The sequence below is a fragment of the Pleurodeles waltl genome, chromosome 4_2 (assembly GCF_031143425.1).
Source record: "Pleurodeles waltl isolate 20211129_DDA chromosome 4_2, aPleWal1.hap1.20221129, whole genome shotgun sequence".
Classification (NCBI taxonomy): Eukaryota; Metazoa; Chordata; class Amphibia; order Caudata; family Salamandridae; genus Pleurodeles; species Pleurodeles waltl.
In genome coordinates, this window is record NC_090443.1 from 795775271 (window position 1) to 795797617 (window position 22347).

A 22347-nucleotide genomic window follows, 5' to 3' on the forward strand; every position below is an offset into this window, starting at 1 on the left:
TTTAAATTTTTGAACTGGAGTTCCATGGACAGTGCTTGGAGCTGTGTGGCACAAGGCTTCAGAGAGCTACAGAAGCTCTTAAGTGGTGATTCACGAATTAAGTTGTTAAAATATTCATAGTTGTGGTCTTTAGTTTCTGACTAATTCCAGGCCTATCCCGCTAAGGCTGCCACATAACTTAAGAAAACGGACTCAGACTATGCACTTGGTGGGATGCATGTAGCTGCAGTTCGCTCTGGTAACAAGCTGATTTAGTTCTGGAAATGTTGGCTTTTGTAAAGGTTCTCAGGAAAGATAGCACTTTGTAGCAAGGAAGTCATTCCTAAATGGATCTGCTTTGTATTAATCCATCAGACACTTATATAATGAACTCCCACGTTAAGTGCACTAAAGTTATGTGCTCAAAATCTACTTGCATTGTTTTGAAGTAAATATCCTTGCCTGCGCTTGTTAATTGTATTATTGCATCTCACCAACTTGGTGGAATGTTCTCTTCCATTAGCTGCATAGAGCTTTAGATGTCCTGCAAGAATCTCTGGTAGCTGTGGTTAGGGCATATCTTTGTATAAGAATATATATTGGGCTCCACCTGTCAATAACTTGATGTTTAATTATTACTTTACTTGGCAATTTTAACCAATTTGCGTTTTAATTTGTGGTTCTTAAAGCAATAACATGCTCGAAGAATTACCAGAAGAGATGGGAAAACTTAAAAATTTGAAAAGTCTTCTTCTTCAGCACAATCAATTAGTGCAAATTCCTGAAACGATTGGTGAGCTTCACAGTTTGGAGGAACTTGTAAGTACTGGTTGGTTCATTTTTCTATTTTGTCTGCTCTTCTCTCACTTGCTTCGTAAATATTTTATACGCCTTCTTCATGCAGACATTTACTACTCACATCATTTTGTTGACTGTGCTGGATGAATTTTCTAATGGAAAGTAACTCAAATAACAGAATGAAATCGAAAATCATTAACTTTTCAACATTACATCTATTTTGCAAACCTGTTCAGTTTGTACATCGGCAATTAACAATATTGATTCTTGCCGTGATTATGTATTTTCCTATAATGTAAACATTTTTGCCTGTGAACTGGGGGAAATTCAGTTGTTGAAGTTATTGTGAAACTGCAGAAAAGTATTTATTTGTCAAGAGTCTCACAGGAAGACACAACTGAGCTCAGTTACAGATGGTACTGTGGTCTATGGGTTTAGTCTTGAAAATGAGCAATCTTGCAAAGTCTCAAATTTTTATTTCTAAATGAATACATATAGAGCTCCGGTTATTTGGGAAAACGTTTTACATTTGCTTGTAAAGAAACTGTAACATGTTTCTTTGGCTCTGCTAAGATAGGTTCTGCTAAAGTACTATTTTGACAAGTTTCTGCTAAAGAACTGTTTAACAGATTTTATTGTATGCAACAATATACAGATCATAATTCCTCATGCTTTCCGGTGTCTAGAGTTCATACCCAGCAGCCGAGAAAGATTTCATGCAAGAGGCCATATGGCATCCCCTCAAATGGCGAGAAATACAATATCATTCGGTGTTTTTCATCTAATATATTGTTGCACGTTTGTGATGGAAGTAACACTCAGCAGTGCCATCAGCAGGAGCTATTGTTCAGTTGCCAACCTCATGTATCCATTTAATGGCTCCTGTGTCCTTACAGTTTGGTTTTTACCCTAGACCGAACAGAAACGGCCATTCACAGTACGCAGTATGTTGCTTGTACAGTAGTCAAGCGTGATGTATGCATTTTAGGTCCTGATGCATAAACTCTTTGTGATGAAATCAAGACGGGTTCCACGGTAAGATTTATGAACATACGTTTATTGATGACTACACGACCTAGCGTCTAGCCATCACCAAGAGAGGCCAGTAACTGCCTTCTCTGGAATGTCACAACAAAACACTACACATCCTCTTTGCTTCACCTTATAAATCATTTAAACAAGGAATGAGGCAAAACAAGAAGAGTACAATAACTGAAAAATAAAAATAAAATAAAAAAATCAATCCCTAGCATGATTATCTAAGTAAGCTGGAGATTTATGTGTTCTCATGCTTCTGAAAGTTTTAGTATTTCCTTCTCTGAGAACGGGTACATCATGTGCATCATTTCCTTTTCCTGGTGCATCCTGGAAATCATCTCTTGCACCAGAAGTCACAACTTCTCTTGGTGGAACCATATCAGAGATCAACTTCCGCACACTGCAATGATTAGCTAAAGCTAACTGTATAGTGCCCTTGACCAACCTATTAGCCCTTTCCACAATAACATTGCTTTGTGGATGATACAAAGAAGTCCTAGAATGTCTAACCCCACAATGTCTAAACAACGAACACATCTCATTGGAAGTCAACTGGGTACCATTATCAGTAATAAGAACCGAAGGAAATCCTTCCTCAAGGAAAATCTCTTCCAACACCCTTATCGCAGTATTCGTGGTGATATCCCAAACAAATTTTACTATAAGCCATCTTGAATGTACATCAACCACTACCACTGCAAACCTCAACTCAACCGAGAGTTCTGAAATGGGTCCAATGATGTCCAGACAAATGGTATGCCATGGTTTACCTGGATCTTCAGTATGTCCACAAGTCCTTCCCACACCTACTTTCAACTTCTTTTCACTCTTGTTACACAATCTGCACTTCTCAACCCAGTCTTTAACTTGTCCATCCAATCCTGCCCACCAAAACACCTCTTTTAATCTTCTACATGTTAACCCTTGGCCTAAGTGACCCTCATGCGCCAAGCTAAACAATTTGAACCTCAAACCTTGAGGTGGAACATATCGATCACCAAGACACTGTCTCCACAAATTGACAATTCATCTAAGACACTTAGATAAGGTCTCACAGACGTCAGCAGAGTACTCTCTCTCCTAGCTCCCTTACAAATCAATTTAAAAACTTCCCCAAGACAATTGCCTGCATTCATCTCATCCACCCATTCCTCTTGTGTGAATGTACCTAAACCACACTCAGCTACATCAAGAACTGATGCAACAGCATCCTCAGCCTCACTGTTCTTTACAGTCTGTGCATCAACTTTTTCCCAATCAAGGGACAACCTAGATAAACAATCAGCTCGCACATTCTTCCAACCCTGAACATATTCCACATGGTAAAGATACTCTTGTAATCTAGCTGCAAGCCTTGCTAACCTTGCCGAACCCTTGCCAGCTCCACCGGAAGACAAGAGTTTAAACAAAGGTTTGTGGTCACTCCATAAAACAAACTCCAGACCCCAAAGACATGATCTAAAATATTCGGCACCCGAAACAGCAGCTAAAGCCTCACTTTCAATTACTGAATAGTTACGCTCAGCTTGAGTAAGCGTGTGGGAGGCAAATGCAACTGTTTTATCTTGATTCCCATGCATCTGAGATAAAACAGCACCATGTCCAGTTGCACTTGCATCCACTGTTAATACAGAACGCAATTTAATGTCAAAGGCAGTCAGTATATCCGCATTGCAAATTTCATTCTTGATATTTGCAAAGCAATCAGATTGCTCACTTGCCCAAGTAAACTTGGTACCCTTCCGCAGCAACTTCCGCAGGTTCTCAGTTTTGTCAGCAAACTTGTCCACAAATTTGGAATAATATTCGATCAAACCAAGAAACAATCTCAACTGGTCCTTGTCACTGAGTGTAGGTGGCAGTCTAATGGCTTCCAAAAAGCTCTTCTTAGGTTTGATATTCCTTTTTGAGATAGTATATCCAAAATAATCAATTTCTTCAGTGACAAATGTGCATTTTTCCTGTTTTAAACTCAACCCAGATTCTCCTATAACCTTCAGAACCTTCTTCAAAATGAGATTGTGTTCACAAACAGTTTCACCTACAATTAAGATGTCATCCTGAAAGAACAACACATTCTTAATGTTGCCAAAAATATTTATTATCATACTCTGAAATCCACTTGCAGCAGATGTGAGGCCAAAAGTTATGCGAGTGAACTGAAAGGTCCCTTCAGGGATCACGAACGCTGTCAAATGTTAAGATTCAGGATGGAGTTTAATCTGATGATAGGCATTCTTCAAATCAGGCTTTGAAAAAAACCTTCCATTTTTCACATCCGTCAACAATTCATTGATATTAGGGAGAGGATATGTGCCAACCACAATATTCTGATTTAAAGACCTTAAATTAACACATGACCTCACCCTGCCATCTGATTTCCGAGTGATAACTACTGGAGAAATCCATGGAGACACTTCAACTGGTTCAATAATACCTTCAGACAACATATTATCAACTACTTTCTTGACTTCATCCCTCACTACAAAGGGTATCTTGCGAAGTTTGTGCTGCCTCAGTAAAGCATCATCTTTTAAAACGATCTTGTGTACATAACCCTTCAAACATCCCAAAGTTTTTTTTAACACATTCTTGTCCCTCTCTAGAATATCATGCAATTGTACATCCTCAACAACAAGAATTTGATCAGGTGCTCTTGGATTGATCACAATATTGAGATCAAATTGATGCATCCAACACTCTTTATTGGTAGCAAAACACTTCTTAGAATCAGCCAAATGGTATACACTTCCACACCGAATACATTCCTTCCCTTTTTGCTTTTTTTTTTTTTTTTTTATACCACCCCTACCTCCTGCTGAGTACATTTACCATCAGTAGACAAAACCATAACATCCGCACACTTGTCTTTCTTTTCTAGCACTTTCATACACCGCTGTGACTCTTGAATTACTTTTGCCATCTCAATCGCCAACTGCAAAGTGGGATCCTTAGCAGCCCATAGCCTCTCCTGTATTTTCCTATCAAGACACTGGACTATGAGTTGATCTCGTATCAACTCTTCAGTCATAGACCAAACTTACATTTAACTGATAATTCCCTCAACCTTGATACAAATTCGTCAATCGTTTCATGGTGATCCTGTGGCTGAGTGTAGAACTTATATCTAGCTAAGACTAGATTGGTTTCTTTAACAAACCTAATCTCCAACCTCTTGATAGTCTCTTTAAACACATCATCCATTGGTTGACCATTGGGACCTAGAACAGTGGGTAAGTATTTAAAAATGCGCTGACCCTCACACCCCAATGTACTCAATAAAATAGCTTTTTTCCTTTGAGAGGAAAAAATCTGTCCATTTAAAGCCACAATATAATTTTCTAACATTTCTATCCAATCTTCCCAAGGCACAACAGGTGCCCCTGGGAGAGGTAAAATAGAGGTGGAGGAGAAATATTATTCTGGGTAGCCATGACTAAAATAAACTACTTGAAGAGCCAAGACCTGTTATATCCCCTGGAGCAAAATCTGTTACTGGTACAAACGATAGATAATCAGTCACAATAAACACGTAGAAACAAAATGGTGTGCGGTTCACCATAGAAACTACTCATAACATTGTGAAAGAAATCACACTCCAGCGAACACTGCAAAAAACAATGGACTGGGGTGCAAATCACCGTCTGACCTGCAGTTAACAGTATATCAATAAGGAGCTGCGTCTCTGCTCATCCCCAGTAAATGCTTCATAAATATGAGTTGGTGTGCAGATCACCGTAAGATCTGCCGTTAAGCGAACGTAAAAGGAGAGAGGTGTGTCCACTGTTCAACCTGAACGCCTCTCTTCGTCCCCGCTCTTCACACAAAGCATACGTCACCTGAACTGAAGGGCAAGTCAGGCGCATCCAAAAAACAAGGGAACAGGAGCACATCGGCTAGGAAACCCGGACGCTCTCCCCCTTCCTCACACTGTACGTCCGGTGTCCCAGAGCACGCTCGGTTTCACTTCCAATAACAGGACGCTAAAGCACATCTATGATAGGAGAAGCGTCTTACGACTTCCGCTTCCCAAAACAGCAACAAACAGCAGGACACGTCTCAACAGACACGACTGGGCGTCGGTGTATGCTCCTTCCTCCGCACCACGCCTGGTTGATGTAAATCTTCAATCGGACGTCGCTCCTGCAGCACCTCCAGCAACGTCAACGTTGGGGCCCACAGCACGGCGCTCGAAGCAGCAGCTAGCGGCAAGTCGCAGAAGAAGTCACCATCGTCTAACCTAGGTCGTGTCTAAACAGCAACTCGTCTCAAAAATGTGGTGAAATCAAGATGGGTCCCACGGTAAGGTTTATGAACATAAGTTTATTTTTGACGACACGTCCTAGCGTCTAGTCATCACCGATAGAGGCTAGCAACTTCCTTCTCTGGAATGTCAGGATGCTGACATTCTACTGAATCTTATACATAAACAAAACACTACGCTCTGCAATGCTAGAAGTCCAAAAATCACCCTGCCCTGTGACTGCTGCCAGCAGGAAGGTGTCTTAAAGATCCGGCCTAGTTAATACTCAGGATGATTCCCCTCAAGCCCTTGGCTGCCAGCCCTTCACTGTAGGCTGTGTGGCAGCTTCTCTGCAGGGGTCCTTTGACTCTGCTGCACAAGCTCCAATTTAGCCAATATCCACAGCTTGGTGTACTTCAGTTGTAAATCCGGTTTCGTTATCCGAAATATTGCCCGACATGAATATTGTGGCCTCAATATAATTTACAAACCCTTTGCGCCACTTGGTGTAGGTTTTTTTTATTATTCGCTTTAATGGACGGGATGATATTTTTGTAAATTATATTTAGGCTGTGACATGTTTGCCCGATGATGATTTGGAATCCATATTCTGGGATCATACCATACCCTCCCTTTGTATGTGCTGCAAGAAGAGTGCTAGAGACCGTAAGCAGATCCAAATCCCATTTTATTCAGCATAACCATAGCAGCACACTAATAGCTAAAACAGTGTCAGTTGAGTTCTCTGTCTCATGCTAATGGCCTCTAGTTTGTACACCTTCGACAAGCACGAAAGAGTATTAACAATTTAGATAGAGCATGCAAACATTCAGTTAGAAAGGAATGTCTCTTACTTTAGCAGGGATGTTATCCAACCTCTGCTGAAATACAGAGCTAGTTCCATCGCCGTTCTGTTTGATGGGTTTAAACACAGCTTTCATCTGATACTTCATTTTGTGGTGCATTTTAAGGCCCTCTGTGTCCATAACGATTGGGCCCTTGACTATCTTAACACAAATTGTGTTAAAAATGAGCCATTAATATAAATAAACACACATTGTGCTACATTCGCTGTGTGCGTTCACTTTTCATGAGTTTATTTTATGACCTGTTTGCGCAGAGTGGTCTAATTTCTCTTGTGTGTTCTCATCATATGCTTTCTGCTTCAACAGTGCTCATCCTTAATGACAGCTTAAAGCGAAAACCTTCCTGTTTGTAATCCCCTTGCTAGGGCTCCTGTTTTACTGCAACATAGTCAAACACTTGTGATGCTCCTGATTGAAGCAGCGTGTACGGCAATATGCTGCTCTACCTGCGTTTTCCCAGAACCGGTTTGATAGGAAGGTGTCTTCACCGTAGGGTCACAGTCCTAAATGTTTCACCTTCGAATCATTGTTTTCAGGTGGATTGGTCTAATTAGCTCAGTGGAAGCAAAGCAGAACTACAATGCCCAGAATACATTAGCTTGTCTCTAGAAAGTCTGACCTTGAGGTAGATGTTTACCCTATCCCAACAGCCCTTCGTGGATGCTGTGGTGTGTAGGATATATAAGCTCTCCTCAGTTAGAAGAGGGGAAGCGATGAGATTCTGCAACACATAGTATTGCAAAGAAACTACACTGAAGACAATATCTTCTGCAGTTGGTAAACAGAAAGATATTAAATGTTACAGCAGACAGTATAACAGAATTCCAAAATATGAACGTTAAACTAAAAACTGAGGGCTGGTTAATAAAGTTTGGGGTTTACATTCTGTTCAGCCTCGTTATATTGCTTATTTTGGAGTTCTCTGCTAAAACGGCGATTATTCCAACAGGTGATTTCTGTTAGGTTATCACATATTAAAAGCAAAGTGTTGCATAATACAAAGGTATACATGATTGGGGGGAGGCATCTGTGGTGAGGCTCTATATTTCATCCTAAACACAGAGAGGAACTAGGGAACGCTTAATGGTCCAGCATACAAGTTCCATAAGATAATATGTAGTTGCATAGGTGTGCAGTTCCCAAGAAGAGAAAAAGGGAAAAAAGAGAGAAAAAGTCCAGGCCAGGGGAGCTGAGGCAACAGATTGGCGGATCTGATTCCTCAGAAGCAAGAGCTGTCACATACACAGATGGTGTCTTGTTTCGTCATTTGGCAGCTCCAAGTTGGACCGGTGCTGCAATGCCCTACAGGCCCCTCAATGGGGCTCTTTGTTGGAGGTCTTTTGAGCACAAGATGCCGATGTGAGGTGGAGGGTGGAGGTGCTCTAGATGTAGTTTGCTGTAATGTGAATCGTGGATTGAAAATAGCCAAGATATACCCAATTAAATGTAATGGGTGGGCTCTCTTGGTATTCTAAAAGCAGTGGGTGGCTGAATGTCAAAGTAATGATCCCATCCAGCTCTTAAGCTAGTGTGTGTTAAGGTCGACATGTTTCTTGCCTCAAGTGTCGCTATCGATCTGGGTAATTCTTCAGGTCTGAAAAATTAAAACGTAATCTTGTGATGGACACAATAGGTGTAGCCCTAGCAAGAAGTACCCCAATCACACAAATCCAAATCTAGACAGTAGTGTATACCTGGGGATGTCTAAAACCAGACCCAAGTTCGGTAAGCTACTGACCCCTTAAGTGATGGCAGAGACCACGCTAGCTGTCGAACAAAGGGTTTCCAGCGCACTGATTTAGCTGTGACCTACCCCTTCTCCAAAGGAGAAGGAGTAGTTCACTGCTAAATCAGTGCGCTGGAAAGTTCAGAAAAGCCACCCTTCAAACTGATCACATCAAGTTTATGAAAGAGGGGCTTCAAATGATAGCTGTGCGTGGTTGACAGTAAAGGCTAGTTTTTGAAAATATTACACCATCATATATTTAAATATCCAATTCACTATACATTTAAAGAACTTCAAAAAACCTTTAGAGAGATCTGGTGCATATCATTTCGTTTTAAGTGGAAATAACAGGCAGATTCATCTCAACTTCTTGGAAAATTCAATAGAAAGGAGATGTAAACTATCATTCCCTACAGTTAGTTATGCTAAACAAAACAAAAGTGATTTGCAAAAACCTACACTTGAAGTTTCAACCTCAGTATACATCTACAAAATGTATAAAACAATTTTTTTTAAAACTGAAGTCTAAAACAGATCATTTCATTTTGAGTGGAAATAAGAAAAAGGCTTACAACATTAGATGAAAACTTATCAAAATTGTAAAAAGAGTATAGGTAACATTTCTGCGCACTTAATAAAATTGGACAAGTAAAAAGCACATGACCTAGATTTAATTCATATGTATAAATATTTCTAATAACTGTAAGAGAAAAGCTATTTTCTTTCATAATCTCATTGTCTAACAGTTCCCCCAAGAGATTATTCTCAAACAGCACCAGGCAGGGTCCTGAACTTAATAATTCTGACATGCCCAACACATAAGCACTGGTTGTTCAAGTTGTAGCCTAATAGCACGTACCTGGGCAGATGTGTTTAGAGAGCACAGCTTTTTGAGCATTTTCCCTTCCAACAAATCCATAAAAACCCACTTCTTCATATCAATTGTCTCAACCGCATATAGTACAGTGTGGTGATTTTCATTCGGAAGAACATTAAGGATGTGTAAAATGTCTACGACCATGTGCATTATAAAAACTTCATAACTTCATAACCCATTCTCTTGTTTCATCGCTCTCTGGATAATATTGACTATGTGTACTTTATCATCTAATGAAGAGCTAAGATCGTCTCCAAATAGACATACTCTTTTTTTACTGCTTCTCGTGGTTTTGTCCCCACAAACCACTAAAAACTTGTTTTTTCCAGTTTTTCTACCAATGAAAGTTAAAAGTTAAAATTTTACTTTTTGCTTTACTAATTTTCAAAACATGACTGTTAAAAAAAGCTTTCAAATTAATCAGTCGTCTTTGTAACCCCATTGGTGTAAGATCGAAAATTACTATACTATTAATATACTATATTGTCAGCATAAAGCAAACATGGTGATTTTTGTCAGCCAACTATAGGAAAGTCACTTACAGATTAGATGACACTACTGGTAAATGTGAAGTGAAGGCAGTAGTGGAGCCAATGGGCAACCATGTTTTAAGGCATCAATTGTATTTATTTTTTGGAGAAACTCCTTGTGGCCCCCACCCCCAATAGGCACTTGGCACCAGGTCGAAGAACATTATTAACTTCAAAAGGGGAGGCCAATTCCTAATTCAATGAGTTTCTTTCATAATGTGGATAGGTTTACTTAATCAAAAGCCGTAGCAAAATCTATAAAAGCTGCACACACATACTGGCTTCTAATTACTACATACCTTTCCAATATCACTTGCATAGTTGCAATGTTGTCAACTGCAATGTTTTCTAAAGCCTGCTTGATGTAAAGGCAGGATATCTCTTTTTATTGGCCATTCTTGGAGATGTTCCAGTATACTCCTAGCAAAGATTTTTCCTATTGCATCAAGTAATGCTATTTGTCTGCAATTCGATGGTGAGAATGTATCTCCCTTTTTATATAAGGGTATTATACTGCCCATGCAAGGTGGAGGAATAGATTCACTAGTGCAGCAGAGTTTGAAGACTGGAGCCAGAAAGATAGAACATCGCTGGGTGTCTCTCTTTATACAGTTATTGGTATTTCATCGGGGTCCATGGCAGAAGAGGATCTTGCTTTTAGAATATAGCTTTTTATCTTTATTGTTGTTGGTCCGCCATAGCCCTCCAGTGGCCCTAGAATATTAGCTAATTTGACAAGTGAACCATAGCTATTATTAATATTTGCAGCATAAAGCCCGGAGATGTGGTCAATCAATGAATCGTCACTAATTGTCACTAGAAGGGCATCTAGTCTATTTCCTGATGCTTCTGCAGTCAGTTTCCCGAATCTGCTACTATTCTTTGATTTCACAGCCTCTTGTAATGCTATCCCTGTATGATCTGCAATTAGTTTTCACTCAGTGCTTTCTGTCTACTTTTTTCTTCAAGCAGTTGATTATCCTTCCCCTTTCTTCAGAATAAAATTTAACTTGATACCTAATTAAACTATTACTTTTCATTGGCACATTCACATCTATACTGAGGTAATTTTTCTTCTTGGTCCTTAATTTATCTACCTTTATTTCCAATTAATTTTTTCAACCATCCTATTCATAAGTGTTGGCAATTGGGGTACTGGTTGACTGGTGTGACACCTTACTCAAGCAGAAACCACAATCTCTGTCAGGATGAAATACAAGCAATTTCCAACTTAACCTGTGCTTAACCCTTTCTTGGCTTGACACAAAACAGTCAGGCTTAACTTAGAGGTAATGTGTAAAATATTTATGTAGCACTTCAAACAAGAATAAAGTGAAAAGTAACAAAGGAATAATCCCATACCAATTTAGAAAATAGAGTAAAATTAAATAAATTATTTGAACCAAAGCAACAAAAACCCAATCCGTTGAACTGGAGATAAGCAATTTTCAAGATTTAAATGAAAATAGTACGAAGAAGCTCAAAGCGTCAACTGTGGCCATCTGGTTGCTCCGGACCAGGACAAAGTCACAAGTTCAGGCCGACCACAATGGAGCATGGGTTGGCTACAGAGACCTAGTTAGGTCTGCTGAACAAAAGTATCTTAAATCCTGGTTGTGGAGCATTGCAAGGTCCAGTGTCAGTGATGTGTCTCCCAGCAGTGGGTCCAAAGAGCTGCTGCGGAGGCAATGCGAGGCTCCGCAATGGGAGTGTACCCTGTAGTGGCGGTTTCAATGGCCCTGTGTGGCGATGTGTCACACTGTAAAGCCTGTGGTGTCCTTGTGGCTTCAGAAGAGGAGGTAAGCAGACTGATCCTTGGAGATTATTTTGGGAGTCCTGGGATACACAGGCAAACTGGAGTTAACAGATCAGGAGCCACATTAGATTCGTAGTGCAGCAAATCAGGCCTTGTGCAGAAAGCAATCCTCTGTCACCAAAGCAGTATTGGGCAGCAGAGCAGTCCTTCTTCTTGCAGGGTCCCCATGTCCAGAAGTGATCTGAAGAGTTGGCCAAAGGGCCCAATATTTAAACCTGGTGCACACTATGAAGTAGAAGGTTCTGGAGGTTTCCACACACCTGAGGTGTCTGGAATTTCCTGCCTCCCAGCCCTGCCCCAGATTGTTGCTGGCCACAAAAGACCAATGTCAAACCCTTTATGAGAGTGCTCAGACATAACCTTTGTGATGTACAATTGTGGTAGGTGACAGCCCTCCCTCCTCAAAGGCACAGATGGCCCATTCTTTTACCACCTATTCCACTTTGTGTATTTCTCCCAGACAGTAAGGCAAAGACCGACCAACTGGAAGTTACACCTAGTTATGTGATCCAGGATACAGGCTGCAGGCACCAAATAGATAGGACAAGAAAATGGCAAATTTATAAAAATGGCATTCTCAGACTTGACTTAAAATCCTACTTTGCCATTAATGAGGAGTCTGAATCAAAATACCATAGACACTAACTCTACATTCCTATCTGCTCTGAGTTGAAAGCTTCCACTTCTTAAATGCAATAAGGGAACCTAGTGTTATCCCATGGGACAAATAGGACCTCCCAATAGTGAACAAAAAAAATGACTTAGAGAATTTTGACTACCAGAACATGCAAAAATGTAAAAGCACATGTCTAACTTTTAAGATACTCTGTAAACTGACCTCTGGGCTGTGTAGAGTCTACCCTAGTGGGGACATATGTAGTAAAAAGAGAGATTTGGGTCTGTCAAGAGGTTATATTTTGTCAGGTTGACATGGCAGTGTAGAACTGCACAAACAGGCTGCAATGGCAAGCCTGCACTTAAGTGGGCGGCACAATAAGTGCTGCAGGCCCACCAGTAGTATCAAATTTGCAGGCCCCGGGTACATGGACTACCACTTTACTAGGGATTTACAAGCAAATTAAATATGCCATTTGGGTGTAAGCCAATGTTGCCCTTTAAAGGAGGGAGCACAAGCACTGATTAGCAGTGGTAAAGTGGGGAGAGTCCTAAAGCCATCAAAAACAAAGTCAGCAAAAACAGGAGGTTGAAAGGCAAAAGGTTGGAGGGGGTGCAAGATGTCTGGTGCAACAATAAGCAATAAGGCTCTTTCTAAAATATTAATATTAGGTGTAGTAATCTCAATTATTGCTTGTTCTACTGCTATAGTTAAATCTGCTATTTTCCTCGCATTCCAAAAAGTACGACCACTGCCTTTATTTAGGGTTAGGCGCCCCTATTTTGATTCCAAGTATTGGAGTTAATTAAGGACGCCTCCATAGCAAATTCTTATGATCACTCATCGGGGTACTGAGACCATCTAAACCAGAAAACTGTCCCAACACATCATAGGAACAAATTATATAGTCAAAATTGTATGCACCAAAAGTGCCCCTATGGTTAAAACGGACTGGAATATTATTACTTATTCTTCCATTTACTATGATGCAATCTATTTCTCTCAAGAATTCTAGCAATAATTTTCCATGCGAGTCCACTTTAGAATTACTTTGGGGAGATGAGCCGTATAAATAAATAACACTTTTCCGTGTCAGTGGACTTAAGGCAATTAAAGAGAGAACTTTATATATATCTCAAAAGTGACCTCTGTGGCCATTTGATGTTCCATTTCGCCTTACCTTAATACATTGCTCCAAATTTGGGGGAAGTCTAATACCATGACAAAAACAACTTCAATTTAATTTTAATAGTATAGCAATCCCTCCACTTGATGACATTTTTTGGATACACTTGTTGGACAATTGCAAACATGATAGATATCAAGAATATCTGGTATACTGCAAGTTTCTTTTATACAGATTATATCAGCTCCCAATTATAAAACAAAATACTTTAACAAATAATAATTTCTCGCCTCAATCCATTTTTAACGAATTGCTAAAGATGGTGCAGCCTTCCAAAGGGAGAAGCATACCTAGCAATTGAAGCACTCGCCAACCAGGACCACTTACTCAGGTCATCATTCCTTGCTGCAACATGAGACCAATTTTCCTGGAAATAACCCATCCTGCTTGATCTGAAACTCTGAGGTACTGGAGGTATTTCTGACCTGCCAACCTGTAAATAAATTTCACCATGCGAGGAGAGGGCGATGGCCTTCTGCCAAAAGCTACCCAAGAGGCACTCTACCCTCCACCAAGCCCACCGCCCCTTCCCACTCCTAAAAACTCAAAGGGTCGCTGAAGCTGTCACCTTTGTGTTTGAGTTTTTTTCTCCTCTGCCTTTTTGACTGAAAGGACACTGCAAATCAGAGATAGGCAATAAACATATTCAAATGAAATAAATATTTCCTCCTGCCATGTTAAATGAAAACTGTATGGTGTCTCTTGCTTAATGTTGTCTAAGGAAGTCCGCGTTTATAAAGAAGGTCTCAATGGTAAACACAATATAAGTGCATTTTCTGTAAACGCTTTTGCTCTAGTAACTTTTCTTAAGGTTAGCACAAAATAAACAAGTACATATTGAATTGTGTTCTCTACTAACACTATTGTCTCCCCGCTCTTCAATGTCATATGATCAGGCTAGACTGCTTCGTGTTGTACCCCCATCAGGTCCGTATTTGAGTTCAGCACTCCCATTATCCATGTTTGCCATCTGTAACCGAAACATCCTTTGCATCACCTGAGTGGGCGACTCTCTATTCTACTTTTTTTTCTTAGCCATCGAGCAAATCCTATTTTGGGTTCTTGAACCTGCATGCACCAAACGATGGATGACCACGAGCTTCCTGAAAACTAAATGGCCCTAAAACAGATTGTGTTCCTTAATGTTAAAACCTCGTTAGTACCCTACTGCTGACCAAAATAGTCTGCTCATACTAGGCCATGTAAGATGCGCACGGCATCCCTGTTAGAAGTAGAGCGCTCGCTCACCCTCCGCTAAAAAAACACTTGTCCGTCGGAGGTCTGTGCTTCCTCCCACCAATGCCTTGTCAGGGTTGGCATTTCTTCTAAAAAATGCTTTGCACATTAAAGAATCGTTGAACTTCTCTCGATTGTGGCATAACCTCCCAGAGGATATAAACGTGGCAGGGACCCCCGCGCTGAGCCATATTTTGTTTTCAAACGCATTTACCTGAATTATAAAGAAAACTCTGCTGAATGTCCAGTATGTTTTTCCCAATTTTATGAGCTTTGGAGCTTTTTTCAAAAATTGACGAAAGAAATGCAACCCAAGAAAGAACCTATTTGCTGCTTCAGTGTTATTTATGTTTTTATTTCATATACTTTGCTTATAGGGTGAATAGATGTTAAAACTGATACGGATTAATGAGTGTAAATAGTGACAGCAGTATATGCTTTCGCACTGGATTCGGCTTAATAATATTGAATAATAATAATATGTGATGGATGTAGCCACTCTGGTAATATGTGATGCATGTATCCACTGATTCACAAAAACGTGTTGGCATGTTCCTGTCCAAAAGATGACATAGGGCATGGCGACGGTATGTTTAGATCAAAGTGTAAAGGTCATGGGATTAATTATTTCAGACTGTAAGAATTGCTTCAGGAAAGAATATTACTGCCAATGTGAAAATAGATTGGACAGTAGTTGTGTAGCCAATCTAATGGTGTTGTCATCCTTAGCGTACATAGCTCACAAACACATTTGTAACTGTGACTTGAGAAGTTTTTGCACGTCCCTAAATTGAAGGAGTGAGGTAACAGAATGAGGAATACTGAAGCTATACCATATCACTGAAAAGAAATTGGTCGACATTGTAATAAAAAATAATTGTGCACTTAAGATCTTCCTACCTGCTGCTTCCTTTGTGAGGAAGAACTGCTTTGCCAATGAAAATATATAAATTGTGCAGGAATTTAGAAATAGTTTTTGAAATAAAATCCATTATTATGCATATGCACTTTGGGTTTCTGAAAATGGAAAGTTAGAGACACATGGACAACTAATTGGTTTATTATCTGTCTGTATGGTGATATGATGTGTGTCACTTTCTGACATTTATATCCCTGATGCGTAACACATTTAAAAATCAAATTCAAAGACAACTGACATGTAACATATTTAGAACTGGAGAACATCATTTGAGACAAAGGCTTTAGCTGGCTATGCATTCGTCAAGCATGCCAGATTAACTTCAAAGTTGTGAGTTTAGTAGTACACTCAAGAGTTAAAGCCCATCTCTGATGTCTACTAATTGAAGACCGGTTTTAGAAACTGAAGGCCTGGTTTAGAGTTTAGGGATGGAGTTGACTCCATTAGGATGGCAGAGGACAATACGTCTGCCACCCCAAGGAACCGCCACCAAATTTAGACTTGACCTCTGGCTCTACAGACAGCTCTCAACTTTGACAGGAACCGCTGTCATGAACCAATGGGGACTCTGCCGATGGAATACTTTTGGTCTGCCTGTCTCTAACGGAGGCAGACGGCCTGAGGATTCGGCAGGCAGGGTGCTCTCCAATGATTTCAACGGAGTACCCTCTTTACAAAATTCTAAGTCAGGCCCGGAATTCTTGAATATTGTGTGTAAGGGAATTAAAAGCATTGCAGGGTTTAGACTGGTGCTGAACACATTAAAATGCGGAGCCTCCATCGGAGATTATTTTTTTACTTGCTTGAGTTTTTGCTAAAGGTAGTTGGCCAAAAGTACATTTAGCATTCAAAATCTTAACTGCTGGTGCTAGAGTTATAACTAGGTAGGACTCCTAAGCAGTAGGAATCTTAAAGCCGGTCTGCATTTTCTCACTGCGATTGCACACGTGTGATTGCATTATCAAGAATTATTCATAGTAGGCTAACTTGTAGGTGTTTAAGGTAAGAAGGTATATTTCCGGGTGAAGGATGAGCACCCTCTACACTGCTGCTTTGGTTTATTTCATATGACATTGCTTATATTTTCTTGAACATGCCCAGAATATTTTCATTTGTGTCTGAGAAGTTCCCTTTTGCATCGGGTAAATATACATGAGTTTCTCCATTTTTTTTTTTTTTTTGCTAAAATGTCTGTTTTTGCAGTCGTTAAAAGAAACTTAGATGTGCTGGAGTTCTTTACAGATAGTTTCCTTGAAGGATTGCTGTAACATAATATTATATTTTCTACCCGTGACTTTTTCTAGGATCTCTCCAACAACAGTCTTTCAACCATTCCAGGCAGCCTTGCGGGTCTAACAAGTTTGGTGCGACTTAACCTTTCTAATAACAAACTGAAGAGTTTACCTGCAGAAATCAGTAGAATGAAAAGTAAGTTTCTAAAATTTTGAGCAGTGCTCTGTACGGAAATAATTTACAGCAGGACTTTGCGGTTGTTGTTTGAATACTTAAACTTGCAGGTGCTTAGTGTTAACATGGTATAATGTATTTGTGCTGTTGCTAAATTTGGGGCAGTATTTGGACTGCTGTGCATCACGGAGGTATAAGTTAAAACAACACAACTCACATTTAAAAGGAAAGACAACCAGCTAGACACAACTATTAGGCAAGTCTTTCTTAGTTGGATTACCGATGTTTTGTAGACACGACCAGGTGAAAATTTACATCAGCATAAACAACATAACTTAGTCATTATGACAGCTGTGCACAGTAGTATGCCATTTAATTATGCAGTAAATGCAAATATCTTAAATCAGGTTTGCTTTGGTAGGTATGCAGAGCCTCTTCTGATAATCAACTAAGGGAGGCAAGGTGGTCCAGTAGGTAGGATGGCAGCACAGAAACCGTGGATCTTGGCCATAATCCAAGTTCCGACACACTGCTCAAAATCGTATGATTCTGAGCAGAGTCAATATTCATCTTGTGCCTAAAACTGTACATACGTGATTTTAATGCAGCTTCAAATAACAATCAATTGTGTATTTTAAGTGTGTCAATTTCCACTTATGGCACTATCTCGAAGAGACTACCAAATGCTTAAATACAGTACCAATGTAATACAAGACTTCTACCCAAACTGGTCAGCAGAGCTGACTTCACTTACACTCTGGCTAAATCAAAAGCCTTGTTTGCATAGCTACATGACAGCTGTTGGCATCTCACTGGAAAAAGAGTGGGATATTTGAATTTCAGTCACAGATTATTTGCACACTTACAAGTGACAATGATTTAATATGCTTTGGGTTATTTGGGGTAGTGCAGAGTTTAATAATCCTTCTGGGGAAAAAAAACATGAAACCCTGTTACCGTAAATGGTAAATCACAAGTACTTTTTACTTTAAACAAGAAATGTTGTGCGTTAAACTTAATTGGCCATCTTATTTTTGTTAAAGGTGGTACTTGAATTATGACACAGTATTGTGTGTCCACCTTTGCTTCTTTAGAAAATGACAGCACTCCTTTGAGAGTTGCACAATCTACAATGGGAATGCTTGCACTCCAAAGTCGCATGCCTTCTACCCAATATAAGTACTCATTTGTAGTTCTAGCATTGTATCTTTCTTAGGTCACATTGCTTTTTAAATCCTTGCTTTTTTCTATTCTAGTAGTGCATCAGCTAGTCAGCCTGACATTGGCGTCATGATCATTTATTTCACTTCACAGTCAATGAAGGAGTCCTACGTAGCGATTTTGCTCGGCTAACAAGCTTTACACCTTTAAAAGCTTTGCATGCCGTTAAAACTGAAATGGTACTTAGATGGTGCTCTTGATTGTATTTGAGAAGTGTTTGAAAATTGCCAGACTTTCTCTTCTAATTAGCAACTTTATTACCCTGGATCTCAATAGAAGGCAAATTTCTTCAACCATTGTAAGAAATGCGGTCAGCATAATTATTGTACCCGTCCAACTTGCAAGCATGTAACATTTTTGAAAAGGAAGAATATGGCAAAAGTGTTGACCCTGACGCTGCTGTCGACTGTAAAAAGAAATTCACTAAACTTCCTTCTTAAAACTGATAGGTACATTTTGAAGCAACTTGGGTCCCATTACAAATTATTGATCGCTCACCTTTGCAATTATCTAGTCCAAGTGCAGCTTGAGGCAACTCCTGCTGTAGTTTGTCCCTCCAAGTACCTGAAATTTTAGCATATTTTCTAGGGCAGACCTTACGCTTTATAAAGTCTTTCTTCCGCTGTAGCACTGAAATCCATGACTCTGACCCAGTCTGTTATATCGGGAGCAGATGATGCCCGCCATGTTCAAGCTATTTCTCTTTCAGCTATTGTTAGGTCTATTGCCACCAGTTTCTGCCTCCCCCCTCATCCCCAGACATTATTCCCATTAGTAACTATATAAAGGTACACTGTTCCAAAAATAGAGAGAAGGAAGACAAAAACAGGGGAGACCTGTAATCTCAGGAGCAAGAGCCCTCAAGCATCACTCTGGATGGCTAGCATCATCATCGGGAATAGCTCCTCACTAGGCCGGCGCTGCAATGCCTAGTGGGCACCCCGAAGTGGGGGCTCTCAGCCGAATTTTGAGATAGTGACTAGAAAATTCAATAGTGCAAACTGAGGGTGCCTTAGGTCACCACCCAAAACAAGAAAGAGGAAAAAAGGTTTAAAATTGGTTATTCATCCATTAACTTCATCATTTAATCAGTCAAATGTGACAAGGATGAAGACCAAGGTTAAAAGCAATGTTGAAAGTCAGATAGAGGATTATGCTCATACACCTTTCAAAAGTAAATGTACTTAGAGAGTCCTAAAAATTACAAGGCACCTCTTTGTTATGGTCGACATGTTTCGCGTCTATTGGTCCATACAGATCCACTGACGCTTCATCAGGACCTACATAACTAGGTAAACAAACCTCTTTAGAAATATATAGTATATGCTCCCGGGCGGCTGTCTCTGAGGGTAGGTCCGAACACAGGACCATTGACGGAATAATGTCATCATGAGTCCTAGAGACGCCTTACCTATGGAACCTGTTCTCGAGTAGGGGGTGGGTACCTGTATTACCAGTCAACTTAAGTAAGTGACCGGTGTCTATATATTTCTAAAGAGGTTTGTTTACCTAGTTATGTAGGTCCTGATGGAGCTCTTGCTCCTGAGATTACAGGTCTCCCCTGTTTTTGTCTTCCTTCTCTCTATTTTTGGAACAGTGTACCTTTATATAGTTACTATTATAGGGAGACTGTACACTGGACCAGCAATACTCCCGGTCCCTCTTTTTTGTGTTAATTATTCCCATTAGTGCCCGCTTTGGTTTGATCAGCAGGCTACACCCGGTCACTTGAGCATGAATAATATGAAGTTTAGGTCTGTTTGTGATAATCACTAGGCATTCCATGCTACATGGAGGAAAGTCACCCTTTCCATTATGCATCACATGTGTCAATTTTTTACTTTTGCTCATTTTGTGGAGATGTTCCATTGTGAAATAAATTCCCTCTTCTCGTCAACTCTTCAACTTCTCTCTTCCAACTGCAAAATATATTAAATAGACTGCCTCCATAGCCCAGCACTCTCTCCACCTCATCTACCCTCTTCCTATCGGCAAGTACACACTCATGATACATAATACTTTCCCCTGCTCCCACTTCCATGCAGGACTCTTGCCGTCTCCCCGCTGTATTTTCCCTACTACCGGTGCATCTGAATCAGATCTGACTCGAAATTGCAACACAAGACTTCTCTCTATTGTTTAATTTGTAAACAATTTAGTGCAAGGGCCAAAGGCACTTTATACACCACCAATAGTCCTGGCACTGTTGCCCAATGCCACTACCAACTTTACCTATGTGTTAGATGTATCATTTTTAAATAAACACTGCATTGATAAATTCAGTCGAGGAATAAACACAATGCCACCATGTGGTTTAATCCCATAATCAGTGCTGGTGTTTAGAAATAGGTGCCAGTGCTCAGCTCTGGCTCCAGCAAGCACAGGCACAAATTAAGCACTGCCCTACCCTCTCCTGAGTCCTATATGCCTTTCATCTCAGAACGCCTGTCTACTTTATCCCATGTAAGGAAGAAAATCGACATCCTAACACATACCTTCTCTCTATCCAGCAATTAGCTTGCAATACACAAATACTGCCTACTACAGGATCAGTATTCCCAGAGACAACTTCGCCCCTACACCCACACCAGTGTTTTCCTACCTCAATGAGAAATAAATATGCTCAGTTACTGAAAGCTACAAAAACCCCAAATCCACAGACGAGCAGCCACACAACCGGGCACAAGACTACCTACAAATTTCCACTATGGTCACAGACCCTGTGACCCATCTCACACAACCTTTAAGAATCACACAAATATGTGCTCATCGCACCCCGCAGAGACCCTATGCCTAAACTCATCAGCTCTTCTCTCAGATGCATGTTTAACTGACTCTCAGCACCCAAATACTGCCTTGAGATACGAGAAACGTGATTGTGTTTCTCACTGAAGCCTGGCATACGTCAAAGAATATACTGGACTTTCTACTGCCTTCATTCTGCAATGCGGCTAAGAAGAGATGCACTGTGGAGGTTTAGAAGTTATTTACAAAAACCTGCTAAGATGCAGGCTCCATCCCCTGAAATATTTTCACTCCTTTGAGCGCATGTCTCTGGAAACCCCTTCCTGCACTGCCTCCAGTCTCACAGTAAACATTATTAATCACCCTCCATGCAAAATTAACACTTTTGTCGAAGATTGGGTGGAATTCTTCATATACAAATTAATATCTCCAAGAGCATCATCTTCATAGGTGAATTCAATCTTCACTGTGATATCAACCACTGGAAACCTTCTCCTTTCTCAGCGACAATGATCTCCTGCAACACTGCCAGAAACCCACACACTTGAAAGGCTTCACTCTGGATTTGATCCTATCCAAGGTTCCTTATCTAACAGCCAGTAATTCCACCCTAGTAGATCTGTATGACCACCTTCTGATCTCATTCACAGTGACCTTTACCTACGCTAAAACCTCTGGTCAACCAAAGAAGGTGAGGTACACTAGTAACAGCAATATTGAGTCCCTTGCGAATAAGGTTCACCAAATCTTGCCTTTGTAGTTTCCCAACTTAACATCAGTGCTGCTGTAGGCAAATTTGATAACTATACAGAGTCCTTGATAGAGGAATTTTCACCTTTCCGAGGCAAGCGCCTCAGACTCAAACCTTCTTGGCCTTGCTTCTCAGAAGACCTTTATGAGAAAAGTAAGCACCTGAGAAAGAATGGAGACAGCCTCCCCACGGAGCCTGGTTAAGCTAAGAACAGAAAGAAAAAGCTGCGTAGACCACATTTTCAGAGCCGAGTTGACACATATCAGATCCCTCATGGACAGGGTAAAGAACAGACCTAGATTTCTATTCTAAGTAATCAAGCATGCTAACAACTTTTCTTATCTAACCGCTTTCAACTCCTCTTAGGCCCTATGCAACAATTTTGTGAAGTTC

At 40.3% G+C, this 22347-nt stretch overlaps 1 protein-coding gene across 1 annotated transcript in view; it reads left to right on the top strand.

Annotated features, from left to right (window-relative positions):
• LRRC40 (leucine rich repeat containing 40) overlaps positions 1-22347 on the top strand; it is a 333058-nt gene that overhangs the window by 73241 nt on the left and 237470 nt on the right. Inside the window, exons 4-5 of the mRNA XM_069232449.1 lie at positions 669-798; positions 17135-17258. Of these exons, the coding sequence (XP_069088550.1) occupies positions 669-798; positions 17135-17258 (254 nt within the window). The remainder of the gene's footprint in view (positions 1-668; positions 799-17134; positions 17259-22347) is intronic.